Here is a 24,352-nt window from a genome sequence, read left to right as displayed (position 1 = left end):
TTTTTTGTTTTCAAAAAGAAAAAAGTATATTTTTGTGAAGAGTATATAAAATTTGGCACAACCGAATATAGCTCTCTTACATGCTGTAGAAAAATTTGGATTTTGGAGCAATTTTATCGTATTTTAATAATAATTTGGACAAACAAAGCTAAACCGTGTGATATATTTATATTTTTTTATTCAAATTTTTTTTAATTAAAAATAAAATGAAAAAAATAATAATCAATCTTATATTCATACTTCATCTGGATGATTTTCATTTATACGATGTAAATTTAACAACGATTGATTTTCAAATAATTTATCACAAACCGTACAATTGAGTTTTTTCTCCTTAAGATGTGTTCGCTTGTGCAGCGATAAATTATAGGTCTGTGTAAAACTTTTGCCGCAGTCCTTGCACTTGTACGGTCGTTCATTGTTGTGTATGCGTTTGTGCTTAATCAATTGAGCACTGCATCGGAAACCCTTTGAACAAAACGGGCATTTGTATGGCCTTTCGCCCGTATGTAAATAACGATGAATTTTTAAGTCGTACGGCACAATAAACGATTTAAAACAAATGTCACATTTAAAGGGTTTTTCGCCGGTATGATGACGATTTCTGTGAATCGTTAATGTGGTTATTGTACCACAAACATAGAAACATTCTGTGCACATGAAACGTTTCTCTCTAGGAGCAGCTGGTTGTTTAACAATTTCTGTGGATTTGTTTGGTACATGAGCATTTTTAATATGAATCCTAAGATTAGCTTTTCTTTTAAATTTTTTTCCACAATGTGAACATGCACAGTATTTTTCTATGCCAATGTGAACGGTTTTTTGATGGGTCTTAAGAGCATTATAGTTATTATAAATATTTCCGCATATATCACATCGTCTGGGTAAAGATCTTGTTGAAATTGTGTTACATTGTCTCTTTTTAATATTGCAAATGTTTCTTATAAACATTTCCTCACTTAATTCTTTTTTATTATCTTCCATTTCAGATGTTTCATAAGATTTAAAGTTTTTTTGGACTAAAGGGGTATCATCATCGGTAGAAGAATCTTCATTTTCATGTAGAGAATTATCTACGTCTTCTTGAGATGTTGTTAAAACATTAGTATTTGTAGTATTAACATTATTTAAGGTTTCTCTGTAATTGAAAAATGGTGCTTATTTATTTTTATCATTCAACAAAAAGTTCATTTGAAATTTCTGATATCTTACCCTTGATCCGTATTATTTTCAGCATCAGCCTTAAGTGTTTTTATCAATTCTTTATGTGAATTTTTTACATGCGTTAACAGACTAAATTTTTTCCAAGTCATGTAGGGGCAAAATTTGCACTTGAATTTATCTGCTTCGGTTCCATGTTTCGAACGATTGTGGAAGTTCAAAGCCGAATAATTTCGAGATGTATAGTCACAAAAACGACATTTAATAATTTTATCCACTGGCTTTTGTTTTATTTTCTTCTCTTCACTGCCATGTATATCTGTTACATGATTTAAATACTTGATCTTAGTGGCAAATTTACAAGGACACTTTTTACAGGCAAACATTTGAGCTTTTAGCACTGGCTTTGGTATGTTTAAAAATTCTTTAGGCACTTCAAAATCATGTTGAGTACGCATATGTGTTACTAAATTATCATGTCTGTAAATAATTTTATCACATATCGGACAGACTGTGTTAATTTGAGAATCGTCATTATTTTCAATTAGACATTTGGCAGTTATATTATAATCAGAAGTCATAGAACAGTCAAGCGTAGAATCATTGGAGTCATTTTTATCGCTACATATAAAATAATTAATTTATCTATAGATATTTTTATAAAAAGTTTTAGTAACTTACTTTTCATTAATTTCCATTTCGTCATTATCATCAACATAATATTGAATTGGTCCTTCATTTTCTGCAGTTTCTTCCAAAACTTCCGACTTTAAAAGTACACTTGTGCTTACAATTCTGAACTCATTAATAATAGAAACCTGCTGCTGATTTGTATTACAATCATCAATATTCTTCTCCAATTTGATGTTAAGAGATTTTTCCAATTTGTTTCCATTTTGTGGCAAAATAATTGCCTTTTCTTTCAGACTAGCTAATTGTTTAGCAATAACATTTATTAGTTTGTTATTACAATATTGGGCTTGCCGAATAAAAGTATAAACGTTCCGCAATTCACGGCAGCATAATAAACATAAATATTGTGGCATGTAACGCTCATAATCGATTGGACACTAAATCATAGAATTTGCATTAATATTTATAAAATAGTTTGTTGTTTTGTATACCACATATACCAAATACCTGTAAATTGGCATATTCCTTTAATAGTTGACCATAGGTCTTCTTCGGGTTACTTCCTATGGCATATTTGGTTAGAGGAAAAGTTTTTGTACTGTTCTTAAGACAAGTCCTACACTTTTGTACAGAATTCTCCGACATTTTAAACCAATATTTTTTTAATTACGACCATACAGTACATTTATTTATTGAATATTGAATAAGCGTTCTGTATTTTTTTTTTTGTGTTTACAATTCTGTTTTTTATTTTAAACTCACTATGAATTGATAACATGGTTTTTTTAATTGATATGGACATCTGATTAATTTTACAGTGGTTCGTAAACTAGAAAAATTCTTGTTGACTAATAAAAATATTTCTTGTTATTTAATAACTGAAGAATTTGGCTTAAATTACAATCTCAGTATTTTTTTTTTTTGCATAAATTAAGATCATGACAACAGCTTGTATTTTAATTATTTATTTTGTGTTGATTGATCTCTTAATTATAAGCATAAAAACGTTAACATTTTTGATTGCACTTTCTTAATAACAATAAATTTCTCCTATATTCAATTTTACGGCCTATGCTCCTTATAGGAACAACAGGAATCTGAAAATTATGGGTATAATTGAATAGTGCATCAAAATATCTTTCATGTGATATATAATATAGTATAATTTTGACATAGAGAAAACGTGTTTTTAGTGAAGCCGGTGTTCAATACACCCCAGAGTTTAAATTCCCTGCGCCCGACCGAAGCACCGAAACAGAAACATAATAACTGAACAAATCCTGATTTGTTCTATTTGTCCACCATTAATTGTTTTTCCGATTCTAAGACCAATGGTATAAATTGGTTTTCCTGCTCTATTTTGGTTTAGAAGTTATCAAGTAATAAAAGTCGTGTCTTTGCATGTGTCGGAGAAATATTATTATGCGAAGCTGATTGTGATATACCCCTGAGCCAAAAACACTTCATCACGGAAAAAAATAAGCACCGATTTTTGATAATTATCGTACGTAAAATATACAACAAATTTAAACGAAAAGCGTTTTCATTAGAAATTATATCTATCGTAATACAATTTTTTTTCTAATTTGCTGAATTAGATAACATTTCTATACATTTTTAATAAAAAATCTGCGTAAACTTGTTTTTCTAACAATATATAAAATACTATCACATAACGTTGTAACAGTCGTCATAATCGCAGCTAAGTCCTAATAACAAATATTGAAGGCTTAAGTTCATTTATTATAAATAATCCGTAATAATTCAAAGAATATTAAAGAGTTTATACAAATGTAATTCCTATAATTCTCATCATCTTTAAGTGTAGGGTATTTAAAAATCGGCATAGCCGAATATAGTGCTCTAACTTGTTTATATGTACGTAAGATCAAAATTTGATATAGTGCTCTTTTGTAAAAAAAAAATCATATCTTTTATAGATGCAAAATTAAGACATTTTAAACGATGATCGAATAATAATTATTATTGAAGATATGCAAATAATAACAAGATATGTAAGTAGATGTTATTATTACGCTTGGAATCGTCCAACCCCAGAATATAAAAAAGACTAACATATTAATTTAGTAGTTTAGTACATCAGGCTAATTTATTTCAATAATTTTCAATCTACAATAAACTTGATTTTTAAAATTTTGTCTTTTTATGAATCTTTACAATATTCATTAAGATCTGTGTATTTATAATAAATATTTTAATGTTTAGCCAACTTAAAGGCAAAATAAACTCCAACAACAAATACTATAACAATGGCTAATTTACGTAAATTAGCACGATTTACACCCTTAATTGAGCGTACGACATCACTATTAAACAGAAATACATTTTTACTCTCTTCTATGAAATCAGCCTTCATTTGCTCATCAAATTTTCCATAATTATTATTCAATGTAGTTCTTAGCTTGTCCTTTAACACCGAAATCTTTTCGGGAAAATATGTAGCAGCACAACCCTCTGGACAAATGGAAACTTGTGTTGGCATTGGGCGTGTCGTCAAATCATCGGGATCTGTAGGCTTCTCAGATTGTTCATCAATTTCTTCCTCCACTGCTGCGTCTTTACTACTACCAGGCCATAATTTACGAGCAACCATACGTTTCTTTTGCAACAATTGTCCACCTGACATTAGAGCCATATACATTTGATAGGCATAGGCAAACAATAAAAGTTTATCAGTTTTATTGACTTGCTCCAAATGATCCAAATATTTTCTAACAGCTGGACGTATTTCATAACTATCTTTCCAGTTTTCTCCATAGTAATAGTCAAAATCCTTTTCAAATGCTGCTGTGCGATGAAGTTCCTTTGGTAACAATTCTTCGGGTAGATGAGTTTCGAAAAATTTATAAATTTCATAGAAACTTAGTAAACCATCATACCAAACAGAGTCATCAGATAGAGCTAAATATATAAATGCGGGGGAAGGAATTTATAAATTATTAACAAAGGAAATATTGAACAACAAAACATACACAAAGAAAATTCATAATTTTCTCGAACATACCAAATGCAAATTTAGCGTTAACTAAGACATCACTTAATTTATGGACTTCTTTTGTGGCGGCTCTTAATTCTTTGGTAAAGGTCATGTCCGGCTCCGCAGCCTTATCGTTTTCCTTGGGCGTAGACATTTTTTTATGATTTCTTATAGTATGTGTTTAGAGTAGAATTTGTTCTTTTCACTTGTATTCTATTTTACTAAATGACTTTTATTAGCAAATATAATTCTTACAACTCGAATGGTGTATTATCTACGTATTATTTAACAAGAACGGCAAAAAGTCAGTCAACTTTGTGTATATAATAGAACTATTGGAAAATCATAACAAAAAATATAAACAAGTAAGAAAGTACAGTCGGTCAAGCCCGACCATATAATAACCCTACACAGAATATATGAATTATAATAAAAACCGTTTTCTTTTTATTGGTTTTTCGTGGCCACAGAATTTATAGCTGTTTTATTTAGACACCAAAATTTGTAAACACTTATAATATTAAAAGTTATTTTCGGAAGTGGGCCTTGGATACTAATATATTTGGGACCTTTACGCTTTCTGAAATGATTTGCGGAGGTGGGCCTTATAAGGAAGGTATGGTAACATTTTTAAAAATGGTTTCTTTATAGGTATATAAAACTTATTTGCGACGAAGATTGTGTGGAAACTTATATAAATCAGGCATTTATGACCGATATAGTCCTGTTTAATGGACCGATTTCGACCAATTTAAATGATCAAATTTACTTGAGCCAAAAAAAAAACGTATGTACCAAATTGTATCAAAATATATTCAAAATTGCGACCTATACTTTTTGCAAAATGTTGACATGGATATCCAGGAAGTGATTCTGAGTCGATCGGAATACTTTAAGGTATTGCATTAATATTTTTGACCATTACAAACAACAGCAGAAACGCATAATACCATCGCAATATGATGCTGTTATAGGGTCATGAGCAAAAATTATAAAATGTAATAGAATAAGTTAATAGTCAGTGTTATCCCACAAAAGCACTAAGGTAACTTTAAAACGCCAATTTAAAAAAAAAATCTCATTTCAATTCAAATAAAACCAGACTATACAGTGAGTTATCTTTTTTAAAATATAACGCCAGTTAAGTTACCTAATTATTATTATTTTCACCTTTTGGTAGTTCGGATTTCTAACTATTATAGTCACTGCTGGCTGATTTTTTTCATATCAAAGTTCCACACTTGCATCACCAGATCTGTGTAAATCTTAACCCCTTGCAAAGGGAAAAATTGTAAATGATTGGCAAAATGTATGGCAATATCAAGTTTTATTTAACACACATTTTTTTAATTCGGCTCGGTTGCTATTTAAAATCGACAAAATCGGCCCATAAATGGCTGAGATATTAGGGAAAACCTGAATTTATGGCCTATTTATGATCTACATCTGAATAACTAAGACATTAATATAGACAATATGGATATCTAATGATAGATATTTCAAAGTCCATTGCAACGATGTATATACGGTTATAGTAAGTTGGACCTACAATGGGTGTAAATCAAGAAAAATATTTTTTAACCCGAATTTTTTTTTTCATCAACAAATTTTTTTTGTCATAAATTCTTTTTTTAAAAATTAAAAAAAAAATTTAAAAAAAAATGGAAAAATAAATTTTAAAAACAATTTAAAAAAAAAAAATAATTTTGTTTAAATAAAAATATTTTTAAGTATAATTTGATGAAGGGTATTAGATTCGGCACAGCCGAATATAGCTCTCTTACTTGTTTTATATTGGGATTTTCGTAGTAAGAAATGGGGGGTCTTCAAACCTTTGTCTATACTTGACAAATATTTATCATAACAATTAATGACGTTTGTTGTCAAGACAAAGTTGTCTAAAGCAATAATACTAATAACAATTAATGACGTTTGTTGTCAAGACAAAGTTGTCTGAGCAAAAGCACTAACAAGTTTGTCATAACGAAGCAATAATACTAATAAATGGGACTATACCTGATAATTTTGTATCTTGACAACCATTTTGACGTTTATCATGATACAAATTTATCAGGTATATACAGGGGGTTAGAAATGGGAAATATACCAGTTAATTTTTTATCTTGACAACCATTTTGACGTTTATCATGACAAAAATACATCAGGTATAGACATAGGCTAACAAATGTGTGGTGTGTGTGTGAACTGAGTTTGACGTCTGCCAGATGAGCCAGAGTGAAAAGTTTAACAATCTGGCAGCACATTATTATTACTATACACCAATACCCCGGGTTGCGTCGTTTCGAAATTGCCTCTTTTTAAAATATCTGATTTCAAATTTGCGTCGTTTTTGTTTCAGTTTGTACAAAGCTAAAACAGAAAAAGGGGATATCCCATTTAAGTCTAATGCAAATATGTATCTGAAGGCTGTCATATTCAACCATAGAAATGGTAATCGATTTAGATGACTCAATAATATAAAAATATATATTCTTGAGTCATCTAATTATATAGACTTTTGCTTTATACTATGAATTCCTTATTTTTAACCCTAATTTTATGTTGTTTTTTACGTTTTTCACATGAATTTTTATATTTTTATTTTAATAAAAAAATTTTATTTTTTATTGAAAAATAAATTTTTTTCAGATAAAATTATGAATCTCGAAACCAATTAAATAAAAATCAATACAAATGTGTGGAAAACCGTGCTTTGGTTTGCGTCGCGTTTCTCAGGTTCCAATTAGCGACGCAAACCAGGGTACTGGTGTATTCTTCTTCTAGTTTTTTTTGTAACAACTACTCCATTTGTCAAACTGACAACAATTTTTGTTTACATTTTTCGTGCAAAATTTATTTTTACCGTGAAATTTTATTTACATTTGACAAAATAATAAATTGCAATTATTAAACTCTGTACAAAATAAATTTGTAGAATGAAATGAGTCCTTCAAAGACTACGGGTGCAACAAAATCTCAAAAATGTCGCTGCTGTACAAATCCATCTTCCAAGTTCCTTGAACTAGACTCGGCCAGTAGTAAAAACTTTGCAACAGATAAAACCTACAAGGATGTTTTATATGAAATAACCAACATCAAAGTATGTATTAGTTATTTTATAGTATTTATAAAAAGTATTTTGGTTTTTCTAGGTCTCCAATCATCACGAGAAATCTCTAACACAAAAAGTGTGCCAAAAGTGTTCTACACAATTAAATAATTGCTATAAATTTATTTTACAAGCTAGAGACGTTTATGAGCAATATTTACTAACACTTGATGAGATAGGTGTGGAAGAGGAGGTTAAGGATTTTGAAAATATACCCGAGCCGCTTATAGAGGTACCCATAGATCTTAACACTGTTGAGAAAAGTCCTCTTGGAACAAAAGAAAGTCCTCTAGCCACAGCAGAAAGTCCTCTGTCAGCTGATGAAATTAAAACAGAACCTCTGACAGTAGAATGCTTGCCCAAAGCAAGAGAGTTAATGAATGTCGACAATTTACCAAGTGACAATGATATTAAAGAAGAAAAACCGGAATATGTAGATTATAATAGCGCCAGTTCTGCTAACACAGAAAAGAAAGGTGTAACAACCGATTTAACCATAGAGCTATTGCCTGAAGATCCTACAACAGATCCCACATATGAAGAAGAAAGGTAAATGTTAAAAGTAAAATTGTTTAAGTCAAAAAACATACAAATGTTTGTTTCTTTAAAAGAGAGCACTTCGATAGTTTCAACACCGATTCCGAAGATGATGAGGACGCTGAAGATCCGATTTCAGAGGATGATTTTGATAAAGATCTATCTAAAGCACCTATAGCCATATCTTGTGATATTTGTCATAAGATTTATAAAGATAGAGTAGCTTTAAGGACACATAAACACTATACGCACATGCCAGATGAAAAGAAACGACCATGTCCATTGTGTAATTTTAAATCTAGTCGCTTATCCAATTTAAAGGTGCACATAGGTGTCGTTCATGGCGCCGATAAGGTTAAAGAGATTTTCAAGCCTGCAGATGATAATGGTGTACAATTCCCTTGCTCCATATGTCAGCAAACATTTAGGCGCAAAGACACTCTACAGAAACACATCAAACGTATACATCAGAATCCTCAACCCAAAGAGCCGCGCATTAAAGCCAAAGTCACCAAGGAAAAAGAACGTTTTCTTTGCACTTATTGTGGTGGCTCATTCCGTACGAAATATGGCCTTAGTCGTCATGTGGTAATCCATACTGGCGAACGACCATTTCCATGTGAAATTTGTCAGAAAACCTTTAAACGTCCTGAGGATTTACACATGCATCGTATAATACACAGCGATGCAAAGCCCCATCAATGCCTACAATGTGGCAAGGCATTTAAACGTTCCGATAAGCTGAAAATTCACATGAGAGTTCACTCGGAATTAAGACCGTATAAGTGTAATGAATGCGAGAAAACATTTAAATATCCCAACGTTTTAAGTACACACATGCTAATACACACGGGTCAAAATCCATTTCAGTGTAAAACTTGTGGCGAATCATTTTCCTTACGGTCATCATTTAATACTCATTGTTTAAGAAATGGACATCTGTAATACGTTTAAGCTGGTTAAATAAATATAAGATTAATTTGTAAAATACTATATTTAAGAATGAAAAAAAATTAAATAAAATAAGTATTCACAATTACATATTATTTGTTTGGTTTTTCTAAATACGGCTTTTAAATGGCTGAGTTATTACTTATATATCAGCCATTTGTGGGGAGATTTACCCGAATTTAAATAGCAACCTAGTAGCGAGTATAGCGGATATACTCAGTCCAATCATGAATAAAAAATCCGACCACTCATGGTGAAGGGTATAAAAATACTAATTTTTAGTAAAATTTGGGGCTTTATAGTGAAATCGATGGTCTGTCTGCCTCAACATATGTGAACATAGCAATCTTGTCTCTTTGAAGTCGTAAGTCGTAAGTATGCTTTAATAAGCTACTGTGCCAAATGTATTGTAAAATCTTACCGTATAAAGTCTCCAAGAATATTTTTTAGGACAAATTATTAAAACTTTAAATTTTTTCTAATTTATTTACAATATTTTTCGTGATCATATTTTAAACAGTGATTATTTAAAGATGTCCTTAATGCATACGCTTCTCCACAGGTTCTACAAACAAATGGTGTTTCTCCTGTGTGCGTATGCATATGAGTTTTTAAAACACTGGAATACTTGAAACTCTTTTCACATTCATTACATTTATAAGGTCTCAATTCCGAATGGACTCGCATGTGAAATTTCAACTTGTCGACCCGTTTAAAACCTTTACCGCATTCAGTACATGTATGGGGCTTTTCATCGCTGTGTGTCAGCCTATGTAATTGCAGATCCATTAAACGTTTAAAGGTTTTATTACAAATTTCACAGGGATGTGGTCTCTCTCCTGTGTGACTGAGTATATGAATTTCTAGACTACTTTTTAAACTGTATGACTTTCCGCAGTAGGTGCAAAGAAAACGTTCTTTTTCTTTAGTTTTTAATGATTTTGTGGTCGTCTTATCTGTTTCGTGTTTTTCTATTAATGTTTTCTTTTGATGATTTCTACGCATGTGTCTTCGAAGGCTATCTTTGCGTGCATAGGAATGTGCACATAAGTTGCAGGGATATTTTGTTCCTTTTTCCTCTACGACAGTCTTAAAAAATTCACTCACCTTGTCCATGCCATGAACCAAGCCCATGTGAACCTTTAAAGCTGATGTTCTACTGGCTTTATATGTACATAAGGGACAAGGTAGTTTATCTTCATCCGGCATGTGAGTGTAACGTTTGTGTATGTTAAGAAATTGTTCATTTCTATATACCTTGTGGCAAATATCACAACATCTAGCTATAGGCTCTTTAGAAAGATCATAATCTTTTAGGGATTCTGGTTCGTCGCTGTCTTCAGAAGATATTTCCTCTTTAAAGTTAGCAAAAAAATCTCTGTTAAAAAGAGTTATCAATAGTAGCATAATTTTTAGTTATATTCTTTAAATACCTTTTCTGCTGGACTGTTTCCCTTTCCTGTTTTTCTTCTTTAATTACAGGATTACATTCCATGATCAACAAATCAATTTTCATTTCCTTGTATTCCTTCTCTGATATGGGAATTTCTTTTAGTTCCATGAATGTTTCATGTAAATTTTTAAACTCATCTGTTGGGTTTTGCTCCTCATTTATTATTCTCAGATATTGCTGGGAAATCTTACAAACCTGTTGAATAAATTTGTAGGAATTTATAAGTTGTGCGCCACATTCCTTGCAAATTTGTTGAGGCAAACTACTTTCCTTACAGGCAGGTATCTTTTAAAGTTTAAGATAAATTTAATACATTGTGTCCCCTTTGGATATATGTACATATATATGTACTATGATTAAACTTACATCAAGTTTTGTAATTTCATTCAGAATTTCCTTGTATGTTTTTCCTGTATCCTCACAATTGTCTATGAGGGACTCAAGTTTTATACAATTTACTGCAGGTTTTATGCAACAACGACATTTGTTAAGTACCTTACTTTCTGTGGAAAGTTTTAAAGTATTCATTTTTCTAAACAAAATTAATATGTACAATTTTTATTTGTTTATCTTTTAATTAAATTATGAAAAATTCTTATTAATGTTGCCAAATGTTTTATGTTGATATTTCTCAGTGGATGAATATTTCTTATTATTCAATTTCCTGTAAAATAAACAAATTTCAAATAGATTTCAGTCGATTAAGGAGCTGTACATTTAGATAATAGTGTTTCAATGATCTCAAATATTATTTTTAAAAAAGGTATGTACCATGACACATGTACAATGAAAACATTTTTTAAATCTGTTGTTTTGAAAAACATAACCTTTTAGCAAATATATATGAGAACTCGATTATCCGTAATGGTCGGGGCCGGTAGCATTCTGGATAATCAATTTGCTCGGTTAATTGAGTACCAATTTTGAGTAGTTCTTTAATACATATTTTTTTTATTAATTAATAAATAAATACTTGTTATATTCAAGGATTTTATTGATTTTAAACAATATAAAGATTTGCTCACAATTTTTTTATTTTTAATAGTTGTTAAAAATGGATAGAGTCAAGATTTGCGAAATTTTAAAAAGCAAAATAATAACCGATTTTAATGCTGAATTGAAAAAAAAAATTACTCCCCGGGGCTATCTAAAATTGGAAATTAGTTCTCGAACTGTTAGCCGCAGAGAAAAAAACTCAGTTTGCCAAAGAATATTTAAACTGGTCGGGACAGAAATATAATACGATTTTTTTCGTATGAATTCAATAAGAACTTACGAGGCAGTGATGGAAGATCATTTGTAAGATGTCGAAGGGAAAGTGACTGGACTCCATGACAGTCAAGTTTGTCGGTAGAGCTGTTTTATTAGTGCAAAAAATAACAATCGTAAAATATACAATGACTGGAGGAAAATATGCCACTTTGGATATTCCACGACGACAATGACCCCAAACACACCGCTAGGGATGTAATCGAATGGTTACAATTTAAATAGGTGCTTATTTTGAATTGGTCTGTCCAATTGCCAGATCTCAATCACATTAAAAACGTATAGGAAATTTTAGATCGCAAAATTAGACCACCAAGGAAGCTTTATCAGATGCGGTTATAAGTCTATAATATTTCAAAGGAGATGATTGATTTTTTGCTGTGACGCGGTATTAAATAACGAGGGATATCCAACAAAATATAGAGTCACTAAAAGGACCAGACAATTTTTGTAAAAATACTTTTTAGGTTGTTTTATATTAGCAGAATTGAATTATGTTCTTATTTGTTATTGTTAATATAATTAAATATACAAATATAATAAGATTTTTTTTGATTTTGACCTATTAAATATTGGGAAAAGTTTCCATTGTATTATAAACCACAGATATGTACAGTGGGGAGCTCAAATGAGTACATGTTTCTATTTTGTGCACTTCTTATGGAATAAAAATAAAACTAATAAAGCAAATCCAAAAATTTTTTCTGTCATGTATTTTATGTCTAATATGTAACAAAATTAATTACAATTCAAAACAAAAAACATCCAGTTCTAAATAAAAAAACAGACAAAACTAAAATAACTCGCATGTACTCAATTTTGCACCCCACAATAATTTTAGGGAAGAATTGCATTTTTTAAAAAAAATTTCAAAATCCTTTATTACTTAAATAAAATTTTACACGCATTGGCATATTTTCTATAAATTTTTCATTAACTTTTTTTGGAATACTCTCTCTCTCGTGCTAAATCCGCTGTTAAAGCTCGTACAAATTGGTAGGAGTTAATCGGTATTGTTTCAATCGCCAATTCACGATTCACTAAAAATTCTCAATAGGATTGAACTCAAGACATTGAGCTGATAACTGCATTAATAAGAAATTTTTCTAGGAACACCATTCTTTACGATTTTTGACGTGTGTATTGGGTCACCATCCTATTGAAAAATTACTTCTTCTGCAGGATTTCCTCTTTTATATACAAATACGTGATGATGAGACTACAAAATCGGTATGGTGAGTCTGCAAAATACGCAGATGGTTTTCTTTTCCCATTATTTCATTGATTCTTTGCATTGGTCCAAGGTGGCACGATATAAAGCAACCCCATATCATTACCGTGTTTTACTGTTTCCTTACTGTGTCACCAATTTTGAAAAAATCGGCGAAATAATGAGTTAAGAAGACTATCTGCGTATATTGAAGACTAATCATACCAAATTTATAGACTTGCCATTCCGATTTTGTAGATAAGAGCGCCAATCATGTCGAAGATGTTATTTTACAGCAGGACGGCGAATTAAAGCACTCATCAAAAACTTTGAAAAATGGTTTAGTGAGCAAAATTTCTACCGAAATAGTGTCCAGTTCGATATACCGACCTCAATACGTAATCATCTTTGTCTTTTTCACATTCGTCTTTTGACTTTGTAGATTATAACGCTTATCCCGCAGAAGAAGTATTTTTTCAATAGGATGGTGACCCAATACACACGTCAAAAATCGTAAAGAATGGTGTTCCTAGAAAAATTTCTTATTAATGCAGTTATCAGCTCAATGTCTTGAGTTCAATCCTATTGAGAATTTTTAGTGAATCGTGAATTGGCGGTTGAAACAATACCGATTAACTCCTACCAATTTGTACGAGCTTTAACAGCGGATTGAGCACGAGAGAGAGAGTATTCCAAAAAAAGTTAATGAAAAATTTATAGAAAATATGCCAATGCGTGTAAAATTTTATTTAAGTAATAAAGGATTTTGAAAATTTTTTTAAAAAATGCAATTCTTCCCTAAGGTTATTGTGGGGTGCAAAATTGAGTACATGCGAGTTATTTTAGTTTTGTCTGTTTTTTTATTTAGAACTGGATGTTTTTTGTTTGAATTGTAATTCATTTTGTTACATATTAAACATAAAATAAATGACAGAAACAATTTTTGGATTTGCTTTATTAGTTTTATTTTTATTCCATAAGAAGTGCACACAATAGAAATTTGTACTCATTTGAGCTCCCCACTGTATATACAAATACCGTCCATCCACTGAAAAATGTCATAACATGAAAAACAATATGGCAACTTTGATAAAAATTTGTCATAATTTATTTATTGTTGGCTTAGTGGGTAAATCAGCTAAGTCCACTTTTTATATTAAAATAATTAAAAATACACCGTTTGCATAAACAATTTGTTTCTACGTTTCCAATACATTATCCACTAACTCCAGTTTAAAATTGCGAATTTATCATCTGAGTCAAATCTAATTGAGTAGTGGAATGCATTTAACAATTATTAATTTTCTGTTTTAATTTTAAACAAAAAATATAAAATTTTGACATTGGAAAACTGGTAAATATGTCCAAAAAAAAAAAAACGCTCGATGACAGTTTAAAAACTAGTTAAAAACAAACGATTTTAGAAAGTTGTTTGTCTCTTCGTTAAAATTTATAAAAAGAGACTTAGCACATTTGCACACTAAACATATGTTATAAAAAAGTAAACAAATGTAAATATACATAAAAGTATACACAAATCTATTGGCAAAGTTAGATTGTTTTACAATACAAAATGAGTTCTTTAAAACTTTCCTCAACAATTGAGGCTCGTCACAAATGCCGGTGTTGCACACAACCTGCTGTAAATTCTATTAAACTGGAGACGTTTGTGAACAATTGTGGGGATGTGGAAAAAACCTACAGGGAAATTTTCAATGAAATCACTAATCTCGATGTACTGCGAGTATGTATGTTAAAGCTAATTGCAACCAAATCTATTCTAATATATATATCTTAAATCTTTAAAGATACCGCCGTGTAAAGAGCATATTTTGCCTCAACAAATATGCATGGAATGTGGTACACAAATTGTCAATTCCTATAAATTTATACAACAGGCCTGTAAAGTTACTGAGCTATATCTAAGACTAGGAGAAGAGCAGAATACTCAAGATGATTTTAAAAGTTTACAAGAAACATTTATGGAAATAACAGAAAAACCTATAGTAGAGGATGATTACAAAGAAATCAAAATAGAACCTCTAAACATTGAATTTAGCGATTTATCTAATGCAGAAACAGACGAAAGTGAACCAGACAATGGAGATAGGTATTTACACTTTGTATGTAACTAAAAGTACATTATTATTTTTATTGATTTATCTCATATTTCTTAATAATAGAGCTTATATAGACAACTCCAAAGAAGAAAATTCCTCCGAAGAAGAAGATTTTAAACCTGTTGTGAAAGAAAAAGCTAGAAAGTATTCTTGTAATTTATGTTCAAATTCCTATGTAAGCAAATACAATCTCCGCTATCATATTCGTAGAAAACATATAGAAAAAACGCCAGTTAAAACGGAAAAAAAACCAAAACAAAAAGATCGTCTTCTTTGTCCCTACTGTGGAAAGTCGTACAGTTTTTCAAATAGCCTAAAAATTCATATACGTACTCATACGGGCGAAAGACCATTTACCTGTGATATTTGTAATAAAGCCTTCAGACGTAAAATTGGACTAACAATGCATCTAGTAGTACACAGTGATGAGAAACCTCATAAATGCCATTTATGCGGCAAAGGTTTTAAAATAATGGATAAATTAAAATTACACATGCGAGTCCATTCGGAATTGAGACCTTTTAAATGTGATCAATGTGAAAAGTCTTTTAAGTACGCCTGCGTTTTAAAATCACACAAGCTTATGCATACAGGAGAATTGCCCTTTGCTTGTAAAACCTGTGGAGTCGCGTTTTCATTAAGGACTTCATTAAATTATCATTGTTTAAAAAATGCTCATGAAAAGTAAAATATGTAACAAAATAAATAAAATGCGATTTTTATAACAAAATTATAAGCTGTGTTCCAGTACTTCCAGAAATAATTTGTGGTTTTGTCGACAAATTCTAACAATTTTGCACTAAAACATGTAAATCTAACTAAACTAGAGCGGAGTAATTGCGTAGTTAAAATATTTAAAGCTTATTTTTATACAGGTGCATTCAAGTGCCTAATTGATGGTAAGGGTATATATCAGTTTGTCATTCCGTTTGTAATTTCTAGCACCATAAAATATATACAGTTTTGGAAAAAATAATAATAGAAACAGTGCTTTACATGTAATGGCGTGTAATTTTGCTAATTAAGTGTAAAGCGCTTTATTTACAACTTTTGTAACTTTGGGGACCCCACTGAAATTTTACGGCCAAAAATTTCGTAGAATATTTTAATCTTTTTTTTTATTTTCTCGAAAAAAGGGTCAAATAGACCCCTAAAGAGAAGAGATAGAGTGTTAAGATCTTCCACAAAAATGATCCCCATAAAATTCCACAATATAACTCTGAAAATAAGAATTATCTCAGATATTAATTTACAAAATTTGTTTCAGTTAGTATAATGCTACCTTCAATTTTAATGGTGGATTGAAGCAAAAAAATGTCTGCGATAAATATTCAATTAATAAGTCTCAAAAAATGTGTGAGACAGGTACTGTAACAACTCATCATTTGGGAGGAAGTCCTCGTAAAACTACTCCAAGATAAGATAATATTATAGCAAAGATATTACGAAATCCCTCCCTAAAAAAATACTCCCCGAGGTGTTTTCAATAATTTAAAATTGAAAATTTGTTCTCGAACTGTTTGCCGCAGAGCAAGTGTAGATGGTTAAGGGATATCCAACAAAATACAGAGACACTAAAAGGATTTTTGTAAAAATTAAAAAATTAAACAAATTTCATAAGAATTTTTTTGATTTTGACCTATTAGTTAAATATTGGGAAAAGTTTCCATTGTATTTTATAATTTATTTTATAACAAATAGCGTCCATCCACTAAAAAATGTCATAACATAAGAAACAATATGGCAACTTTGATAAAAATGTTTCATAATTTATCGTTAGCTTATTGGGTGAATAAGCTAAGTACACTTTTTATTAAAATTTAGATTAGAGTAAGTGAAATTACACCGTTTGCATAAACCATTTTTCCTACTTTTCTCTAACTCCAGTTAAAAATTGAGAACTTATCATCTGAGTCAAATCGAATTAAGTATTGGAATGTATTTAACAATTAAATTACACTGTCCAACAGCATTTGTGTGTTGAGTAGATAATTTTTGTAGAACAAACTTATAGTCCACCTGGTCTGAATTTATTTTTACAGTGGGTCAAAGTTTTAATTCTTTGATCGAAGGGAGCAGTATACTAACTGAAAAAAATTAAGTTAATGTCTAAGAGAATTCTTATTGTCAGAGTTATATTGTGGAATTTTATGGGGATCATTTTTGGGGAAGATCTTAACCCTCTAGCTCCTCTCTTTAGGGGTCAATTTTACCTTTTTTCCGAGAATATAAAAAAAAAAATCGTTCAAAAATGACATTTAAGGATTAAAATATTCTACAAAAATTTTTGACGGAAAATTTCAGTGGGGGTCACCAAAGATACCAAAGATGTAAATAAAGCTCTTTACGCTTAATTAGCAAAATTACACGCCACCTTGGTCTCACATTTTTTAAAATAATCAACAAAAATCTATTTATGATCCGAATGAGCTAGTATTTAAAATATAAATATTGTAACTCTGACAATAAGAATTCTCTTAGACATTAACTTACAACATTTAAAACTTTGACCCACTGTAAAAAAAAATTCAGACCAGGTGGACTATAAGTTTATTCTACAAAAATGATCTACTCAACATGCCCTTTCAGAATTATAGTGTCGCTATTCTGTTCCAATCAAAAAGTCTCAATTTGTTGGTGTTATTATTAATTTTTGGTTTAACTTTAAACACAAATAATAAAAATTTTGTCATTGGAAAACTGGTAAATAAGTACAAAACGCTTGATGATTAGTTGAAAACAAACGATTTGAGAACATTTTGTGTCCCTTAGTTACAATTTATAAAAAGAGACTTAGCATATTTGCACACTAAACATATGTTATAAAAAGTAAACAAATGTAAATATATGTACATAAAAGTATACACAAATCTAATGGAAAAGTTAGCTTGTTTTACAATACAAAATGAGTTCTTTAAAACTTTCCTCAACAATTGAGGCTCGTCACAAATGCCGGTGTTGCACACAACCTGCTGTAAATTCTATTAAACTGGAGACGTTTGTGAACAATTGTGGGGATATGGAAAAAACCTACAGGGAAATTGTTAATGAAATCACTAATTTCGATGTACTGCGAGTATGTATGTTAAAGCAAATTGCAACCAAATCTATTCTAATATCTATATCTTAAATCTTTAAAGATACCGCCGTGTAAAGAACATATTTTGCCTCAACAAATATGCATGGAATGTGGTACACAAATTGTCAATTCCTATAAATTTATACAACAGGCCTGTAAAGTTACTGAGCTATATCTAAGACTAGGAGAAGAGCAGAATACTCAACATGATTTTAAAAGTTTACAAGAAACATTTATGGAAATATCAGAAAAACCTACAGTAGAGGATGATTACAAAGAAATCAAAATAGAACCTCTAAACATTGAATTTAGCGATTTATCTAATGCAGAGACAGACGAAAGTGAACCAGACAATGGAGATAGGTATTTAAACTTTGTATGTAACTAAAAGTACATTATTATTTTTATTGATTTATCTCAAATTTCTTAATAATAGAGATTATATAGACAACTCCAAAGAAGAAAATTCCTCCGAAGAAGAAGATTTTAAACCTGTTGTGAAAGAAAAAGCTAGAAAGTATTCTTGTAATTTATGTTCAAATTCCTATATAAGCAAATACAATCTCCGCTATCATATTCGTAGAAAACATATAGAAAAAACGCCAGAAGATGAAATTAAAACGGAAAACATCATTTCAAAAGTAGAAAAACCAAAAGAAAGAGAACGTCTTCTTTGTCCCTACTGTGGAAAGTCGTACAGTTTTACAAATAGCCTAAAAACACATATACGTATTCATACGGGCGAAAGACCATTTTCCTGTGATATTTGTAATAAAACCTTCAGACGTTCAATTGGACTAACAATGCATCGAGTAGTACACAGTGATGAGAAACCTCATAAATGCCATGTATGCGGCAAATGTTTTAAAATAATGGATAAATTAAAATTACACATGCGAGTCCATTCGGAATTGAGACCTTTTAAATGTGATCAATGTGAAAAGTCTTTTAAGTACGCCTGCGTTTTAAAATCACACAAGCTTATGCATACAGGAGAATTGCCGTTTGCTTGTAAAACCTGTGGGGTCGCGTTTGCATTAAGGACTTCATTAAATTATCATTGTTTAAAAAATGCTCATGAAAAGTAAAATATGTAACAAAATAAATAAAATGCAATTTTTAGAACAAAATTATAAGCTGTGTTCCAGTACTGGCAGAAATAATTTGTGGTTTTGTCGACAAACTCTAACAATTTTGCACTAAAACATGTAAATCTAACTATACTAGAGCGGGGTAATTGCGTATTTAAAATATTTAAAAGGTATTCACTATGTCTGAACCAAAGTGCATTTTTATACAGGTGCATTCAAGTGCCCAATTGTTTGGATGGTAAGGGTATATATCAGTTTGTCACTCCGTTTGTAATTTCCGGCCCCATAAAATATATACAGTGTTGGAAAAAATAATAATAGAAACGAGTGCTTTTTTAAATTTTGTAAGTAAATTTCACTTTTTGCAAAAAATCATCTAACAACATCAATATCTTCTATATACTGTAATAATTTTGACGTATTCCGATTACTCTTTCAATTCGAAAACCACATTTGAGACCATTTTCGTGATAATGTAGTGAATACTTTTACTACTTACTTTTTGCTACTACTTTTTTTTTTATAAAATTTGTTTTACTTTATGATTTTAATTCGAAATATTTTACACAAAAATAGTATTAAGTCAAAAAATGTATTTTTTTGTTGTGCCGAATCTTATAAACCCTTCACCAAATTATACTTCAAAATAAAAATTTTATATATTTTTAGGTAAACAAAATTTATTTTTTTTCCAAATTTATTTTTTCCATTTTTTGGAAAAATTTATTCAATTTAAATTTTTTTTATTTTTTTAAATTTTAAAAAATTATTTTTTTTTTAAATTTTTTAATATTTAGCGAAAAATAAACTTGGTGAAAAAAAATCGGGCTATAAAATATTTTTTCCGATTTTGACCCATTGTAGTTCCAACTTATATACGTCGTTGGAAAGGTTTTTAAAATATCTATCATTAGATATCCATATTGTCTATATTAATGACTTAGTAATCCAGATATAGGTAAAAATCGAGGTTGTCCTGGATTTTTCCTTATATCTCAGCCATTTGTGGGTCGATTTTAAATAGCAGCAGAGCCGGAAGAATTCCGGAGTTATTGATGTATGAATCGTGTAAGTTATTTGGGGGCTTCGGAAAGTGGAATTCAACAGACAGACGGACATGACTTAATCGTCTCCGCTATCTATAAGGATCCAGAATATACATATATACTTTATAGAGTCGGAAAATAATATTGTGGAAATTACAAACGGAATGACAAACTTATTGACAAATCCTTCTCACGAAGGTGGAATTTTGGAAAAAAAATCAAAGTTTTTGATTTTGCAAATAAAATCAAAAATTGTATGTTTTGAGTTACAAAACCTTTATTTTGATATAGGTATATCGAACTCGCATCGCACTAAGCGACCAAATAGGTCTTTAAGGAAACTATCTAAGCTTTCTTTTGAAAAAAAATAAATAAAATGGGCCCATTTTAAAAAAAAGTCAAAAAAGTTTTTGATTTCCAAAAAAAAAAATTTCGAAATGAGAAAAGGGAAAAGGGAAAAACTCCCGGGGAATTTTTATTCATAATTGGGCTGTAAAGGTCTAACTTTGGTGCAAATTTCATCCCGATTGGAAGACATCGATTTTAAAAGTTGAAATCACCCTTATGTAGTAATGAAATACTAAAAAATACGATTTTTTTTAATTTTGACCTATTAGATAAATATTGGGAAAAGTTTCCATTGTATTATAAACCACAGATATATACAAATACCGTCCATTCACTAAAAAATATCATAATATGAAAACAATATGGCAACTTTGATAAAAATGTTTCACAATTTATTTATCGTTTGCTTATTGGTTAAATCAGCTAAGTCCACTTTTTATTAAAATTTAGATTAGAGTAAGTAAAATTACACCTTTTGCATAAACTATTTAAACTCCAGTTAAAAATTGAGAACTTATCAAATCGAATTTAGTATTGGAATGCTTTTAACAATTAAATTTTTATTAATTATTAATTTTTGGTTTAACCTTATTTAAACACAAATAATTCAAATTTTGTCATAGGAAAATTTGGTAAATTAGTACAAAACGATTGATGATTAGTTGAAAACAAACGATTTTAGAACATTTTTTGTCTCTTCGTTAAAATTTATAAAAAGAGACTTAGCACATTTGCACACTAAACATATGTTATAAAAAAGTAAACAAATGTAAATATACATAAAAGTATACACAAATCTATTGGCAAAGTTAGATTGTTTTACAATACAAAATGAGTTCTTTAAAACTTTCCTCAACAATTGAGGCTCGTCACAAATGCCGGTGTTGCACACAACCTGCTGTAAATTCTATTAAACTGGAGACGTTTGTGAACAATTGTGGGGATATGGAAAAAACCTACAGGGAAATTGTTAATGAAATCACTAATTTCGATGTACTGCGAGTATGTATGTTAAAGCAAATTGCAACCAAATCTATTCTAATATCTATATCTTAAATCTTTAAAGATACCGCCGTGTAAAGAGCATATTTTGCCTCAACAAATATGCATGGAATGTGGTACACAAATTGTCAATTCCTATAAATTTATACAACAGGCCTGTAAAGTTACTGAGCTATATCTAAGACTGGGAGAAGAGCAGAATACTCAAGATGATTTTAAAAGTTTACAAGAAACACTTATGGAAATAACAGAAAAACCTACAGTAGAGGATGATTACAAAGAAATCAAAATAGAACCTATAAACATTGAATTCATCGAATTAACTAATGCAGAGACAGACGATAGTGAACCAGACAATGGGGATAGGTATTTACACTTTGTATGTAACTAAAAATAATTTTTATATTGATTTATCTCATACTTCTTTAATAATAGAGAATTTGACAACTGCAAAGAAAACTCCTCTGAAGAAGACAGCGATGAGCCAGAATCACTAAATGATTACGATCTTTCTGCAGAACCTACACTTAGACGCTGTGACATTTGCTTTAAGATATACAAAAACGAACATACTCTTAAAATACACAAACGTTACATTCACATGCCGGAGGAAGATAAAATTTCCTGTCCCCTATGTATTTACAAAGCCAGTAGATCATCAGCATTAAAGGCTCACATGGGCTTAGAGCATGGCATGGATAAAGTATGTGAATATTTTAAGCCTGTTGTGAAAGAAAAAGCTAGAAAGTATTCTTGTAATTTATGTTCAAATTCCTATGTACGCAAATACAGTCTCCGCAATCATATTCGTAGAAAACATGTAGAAAAAACGCCAGAAGATGAAATTAAAACGGAAAACATCATTTCAAAAGCAGAAAAACCAAAAGAAAAAGAACGTTTTCTTTGTACCTACTGTGGAAAGTCGTACAGTTTTAAAAATAGCCTAAAATCTCATATACGTACACATACGGGCGAAAGACCATTTGCCTGTGATATTTGTAATAAAACCTTCAGACGTTCAATTGGACTAACAATGCATCGGGTAATACACAGTGATGAGAAACCTCATAAATGCCATGTATGCGGCAAAGGTTTTAAAATAATGGGTAAATTAAAATTTCATATGCGAGTCCATTCGGAATTGAGACCTTTTAAATGTAGTCAATGTGAAAAGTCTTTTAAGTACGCCAGCGTTTTAAAATCACACATGTATATGCATACAGGAGAATTGCCGTTTGCTTGTAAAACCTGTGGGGACGCGTTTGCATTAAGGACTTCATTAAATTATCACTGTTTAAAAAATGCTCATGAGAAGTAAAATATGTAACAAAATAAATAAAATGCGATTTTTAGAACAAAATTCTAAGCTCTGTTCCAGTACTGCCAGAAATAATTTGTGATTTTGTCGACAAATTCTAACAATTTCGCACTAAAATATGTAAATCTGACTATACTAGAGCGGAGTAATTGCGTATTTAAAAGGAATTCACTATTCTGAGAATGAATTCCGAATAAAATGAAAAAGTATTAACAAATTGTCTGAACCAAAGCGCATTTTTATACAGGTGTTTGCAAGTGCACAACTTTTTTGATGGTAAGGGTATATATCAGTTTGTCATTCCGTTTGTAATTTCCGCCCCCATTAAGTATACATATATTCTCTATAGATATAGCAGTGTGCGTCTGTCTTTTGAAATTAACTTCCGGAAGCCCCCAAATAACTTACAATCATTATTAATACATCAATATATTGGGTAAAGTCCTGGTTCGGTTGTTCAAAATCACAAATACACCGATTTGTTTAAAAATTTATCTCGATTAGTAAGATTACATATACAGTATGGTGATATCAAATGAAAAAAGTTTCAAATACCGTACCAACGTATATAATTCCATAGAAATTCGGACTTACAATGGGTCAAAATTGGTCCATAAATGGCTGATGTATATCTCGATTTTTCACTTATGTTTCTCGAATTTTTTCTCCAACTTTTTTTTCACTAATATTCTTTTTAATATTTATTTTAAAGTGTAGGGTACATGCGAATCATCACAGTCGAATATAACACTTTACTTGTTTAATAAAGTGTTGAAACTAATATAAATTTAAAAAAATTCTCTTTGGAATTCATAATCATCCCAATTATGAATAAAAGTTCCTCGGGAATTTTTTCCCATTTTTACTATTCCAATTCAATGTTTAAAAAACATAAAAGTGAAAAAACCGGTGAATTTTTTTTTCATATTTGGGCTGAATATACCTTGATTATACCAGCACAAATATCCAGAACAAAGTTAATATCACAGACAAAGTTAAAATAACACAAATCATATATATATGTCTG

General features: G+C 30.3%; 5 protein-coding genes across 5 annotated transcripts; 3 read left to right on the top strand and 2 right to left on the bottom strand.

The window, feature by feature from the left end:
* Nucleotides 1–158: 158 nt before the first annotated feature.
* Nucleotides 159–11,394, bottom strand: LOC135963245 (zinc finger protein 91-like). Its single transcript, XM_065515024.1, has 7 exons — nt 11,209–11,394; nt 10,823–11,127; nt 9,881–10,767; nt 2,302–2,450; nt 1,843–2,231; nt 1,213–1,782; nt 159–1,138 (listed from the first exon to the last, which is right to left on the bottom strand). The coding sequence occupies exons 1-7, from the start codon at nt 11,368–11,370 to the stop codon at nt 235–237; spliced, it is 3,366 nt and encodes a 1,121-aa protein (XP_065371096.1). The 5' UTR covers nt 11,371–11,394; the 3' UTR covers nt 159–234.
* Nucleotides 3,874–4,988, bottom strand: Ho (Heme oxygenase). The gene is made up of 2 exons (XM_065507123.1): nt 4,820–4,988; nt 3,874–4,716 (listed from the first exon to the last, which is right to left on the bottom strand). The coding sequence occupies exons 1-2, from the start codon at nt 4,944–4,946 to the stop codon at nt 4,010–4,012; spliced, it is 834 nt and encodes a 277-aa protein (XP_065363195.1). The 5' UTR covers nt 4,947–4,988; the 3' UTR covers nt 3,874–4,009.
* LOC135956574 (zinc finger protein 271-like) lies at nt 7,600–9,477 on the top strand. The gene is made up of 3 exons (XM_065507112.1): nt 7,600–7,892; nt 7,945–8,450; nt 8,513–9,477. Exons 1-3 carry the CDS (start codon nt 7,734–7,736, stop codon nt 9,381–9,383), a joined length of 1,536 nt encoding a protein of 511 aa, XP_065363184.1. The 5' UTR covers nt 7,600–7,733; the 3' UTR covers nt 9,384–9,477.
* Nucleotides 11,395–14,871: 3,477 nt separating the features above from the next.
* LOC135963237 (zinc finger protein 208-like) lies at nt 14,872–19,650 on the top strand. The gene is made up of 6 exons (XM_065515012.1): nt 14,872–15,065; nt 15,130–15,431; nt 15,505–16,125; nt 18,352–18,517; nt 18,582–18,883; nt 18,957–19,650. The coding sequence occupies exons 1-6, from the start codon at nt 14,895–14,897 to the stop codon at nt 19,606–19,608; spliced, it is 2,214 nt and encodes a 737-aa protein (XP_065371084.1). The 5' UTR covers nt 14,872–14,894; the 3' UTR covers nt 19,609–19,650.
* Nucleotides 19,651–21,836: 2,186 nt separating this feature from the next.
* LOC135963229 (zinc finger protein 62-like) lies at nt 21,837–23,367 on the top strand. Its single transcript, XM_065515000.1, has 3 exons — nt 21,837–22,007; nt 22,072–22,373; nt 22,443–23,367. Exons 1-3 carry the CDS (start codon nt 21,837–21,839, stop codon nt 23,323–23,325), a joined length of 1,356 nt encoding a protein of 451 aa, XP_065371072.1. The 3' UTR covers nt 23,326–23,367.
* The last annotated feature ends 985 nt before the right edge of the window (nt 23,368–24,352 follow it).

This window comes from Calliphora vicina, chromosome 1 (assembly GCF_958450345.1).
Source record: "Calliphora vicina chromosome 1, idCalVici1.1, whole genome shotgun sequence".
In the NCBI taxonomy this organism is placed as follows: Eukaryota; Metazoa; Arthropoda; class Insecta; order Diptera; family Calliphoridae; genus Calliphora; species Calliphora vicina.
The sequence above is the reverse complement of the archived record's forward strand: the minus strand, read 5'-3'. Positions and strand labels throughout refer to the sequence as shown.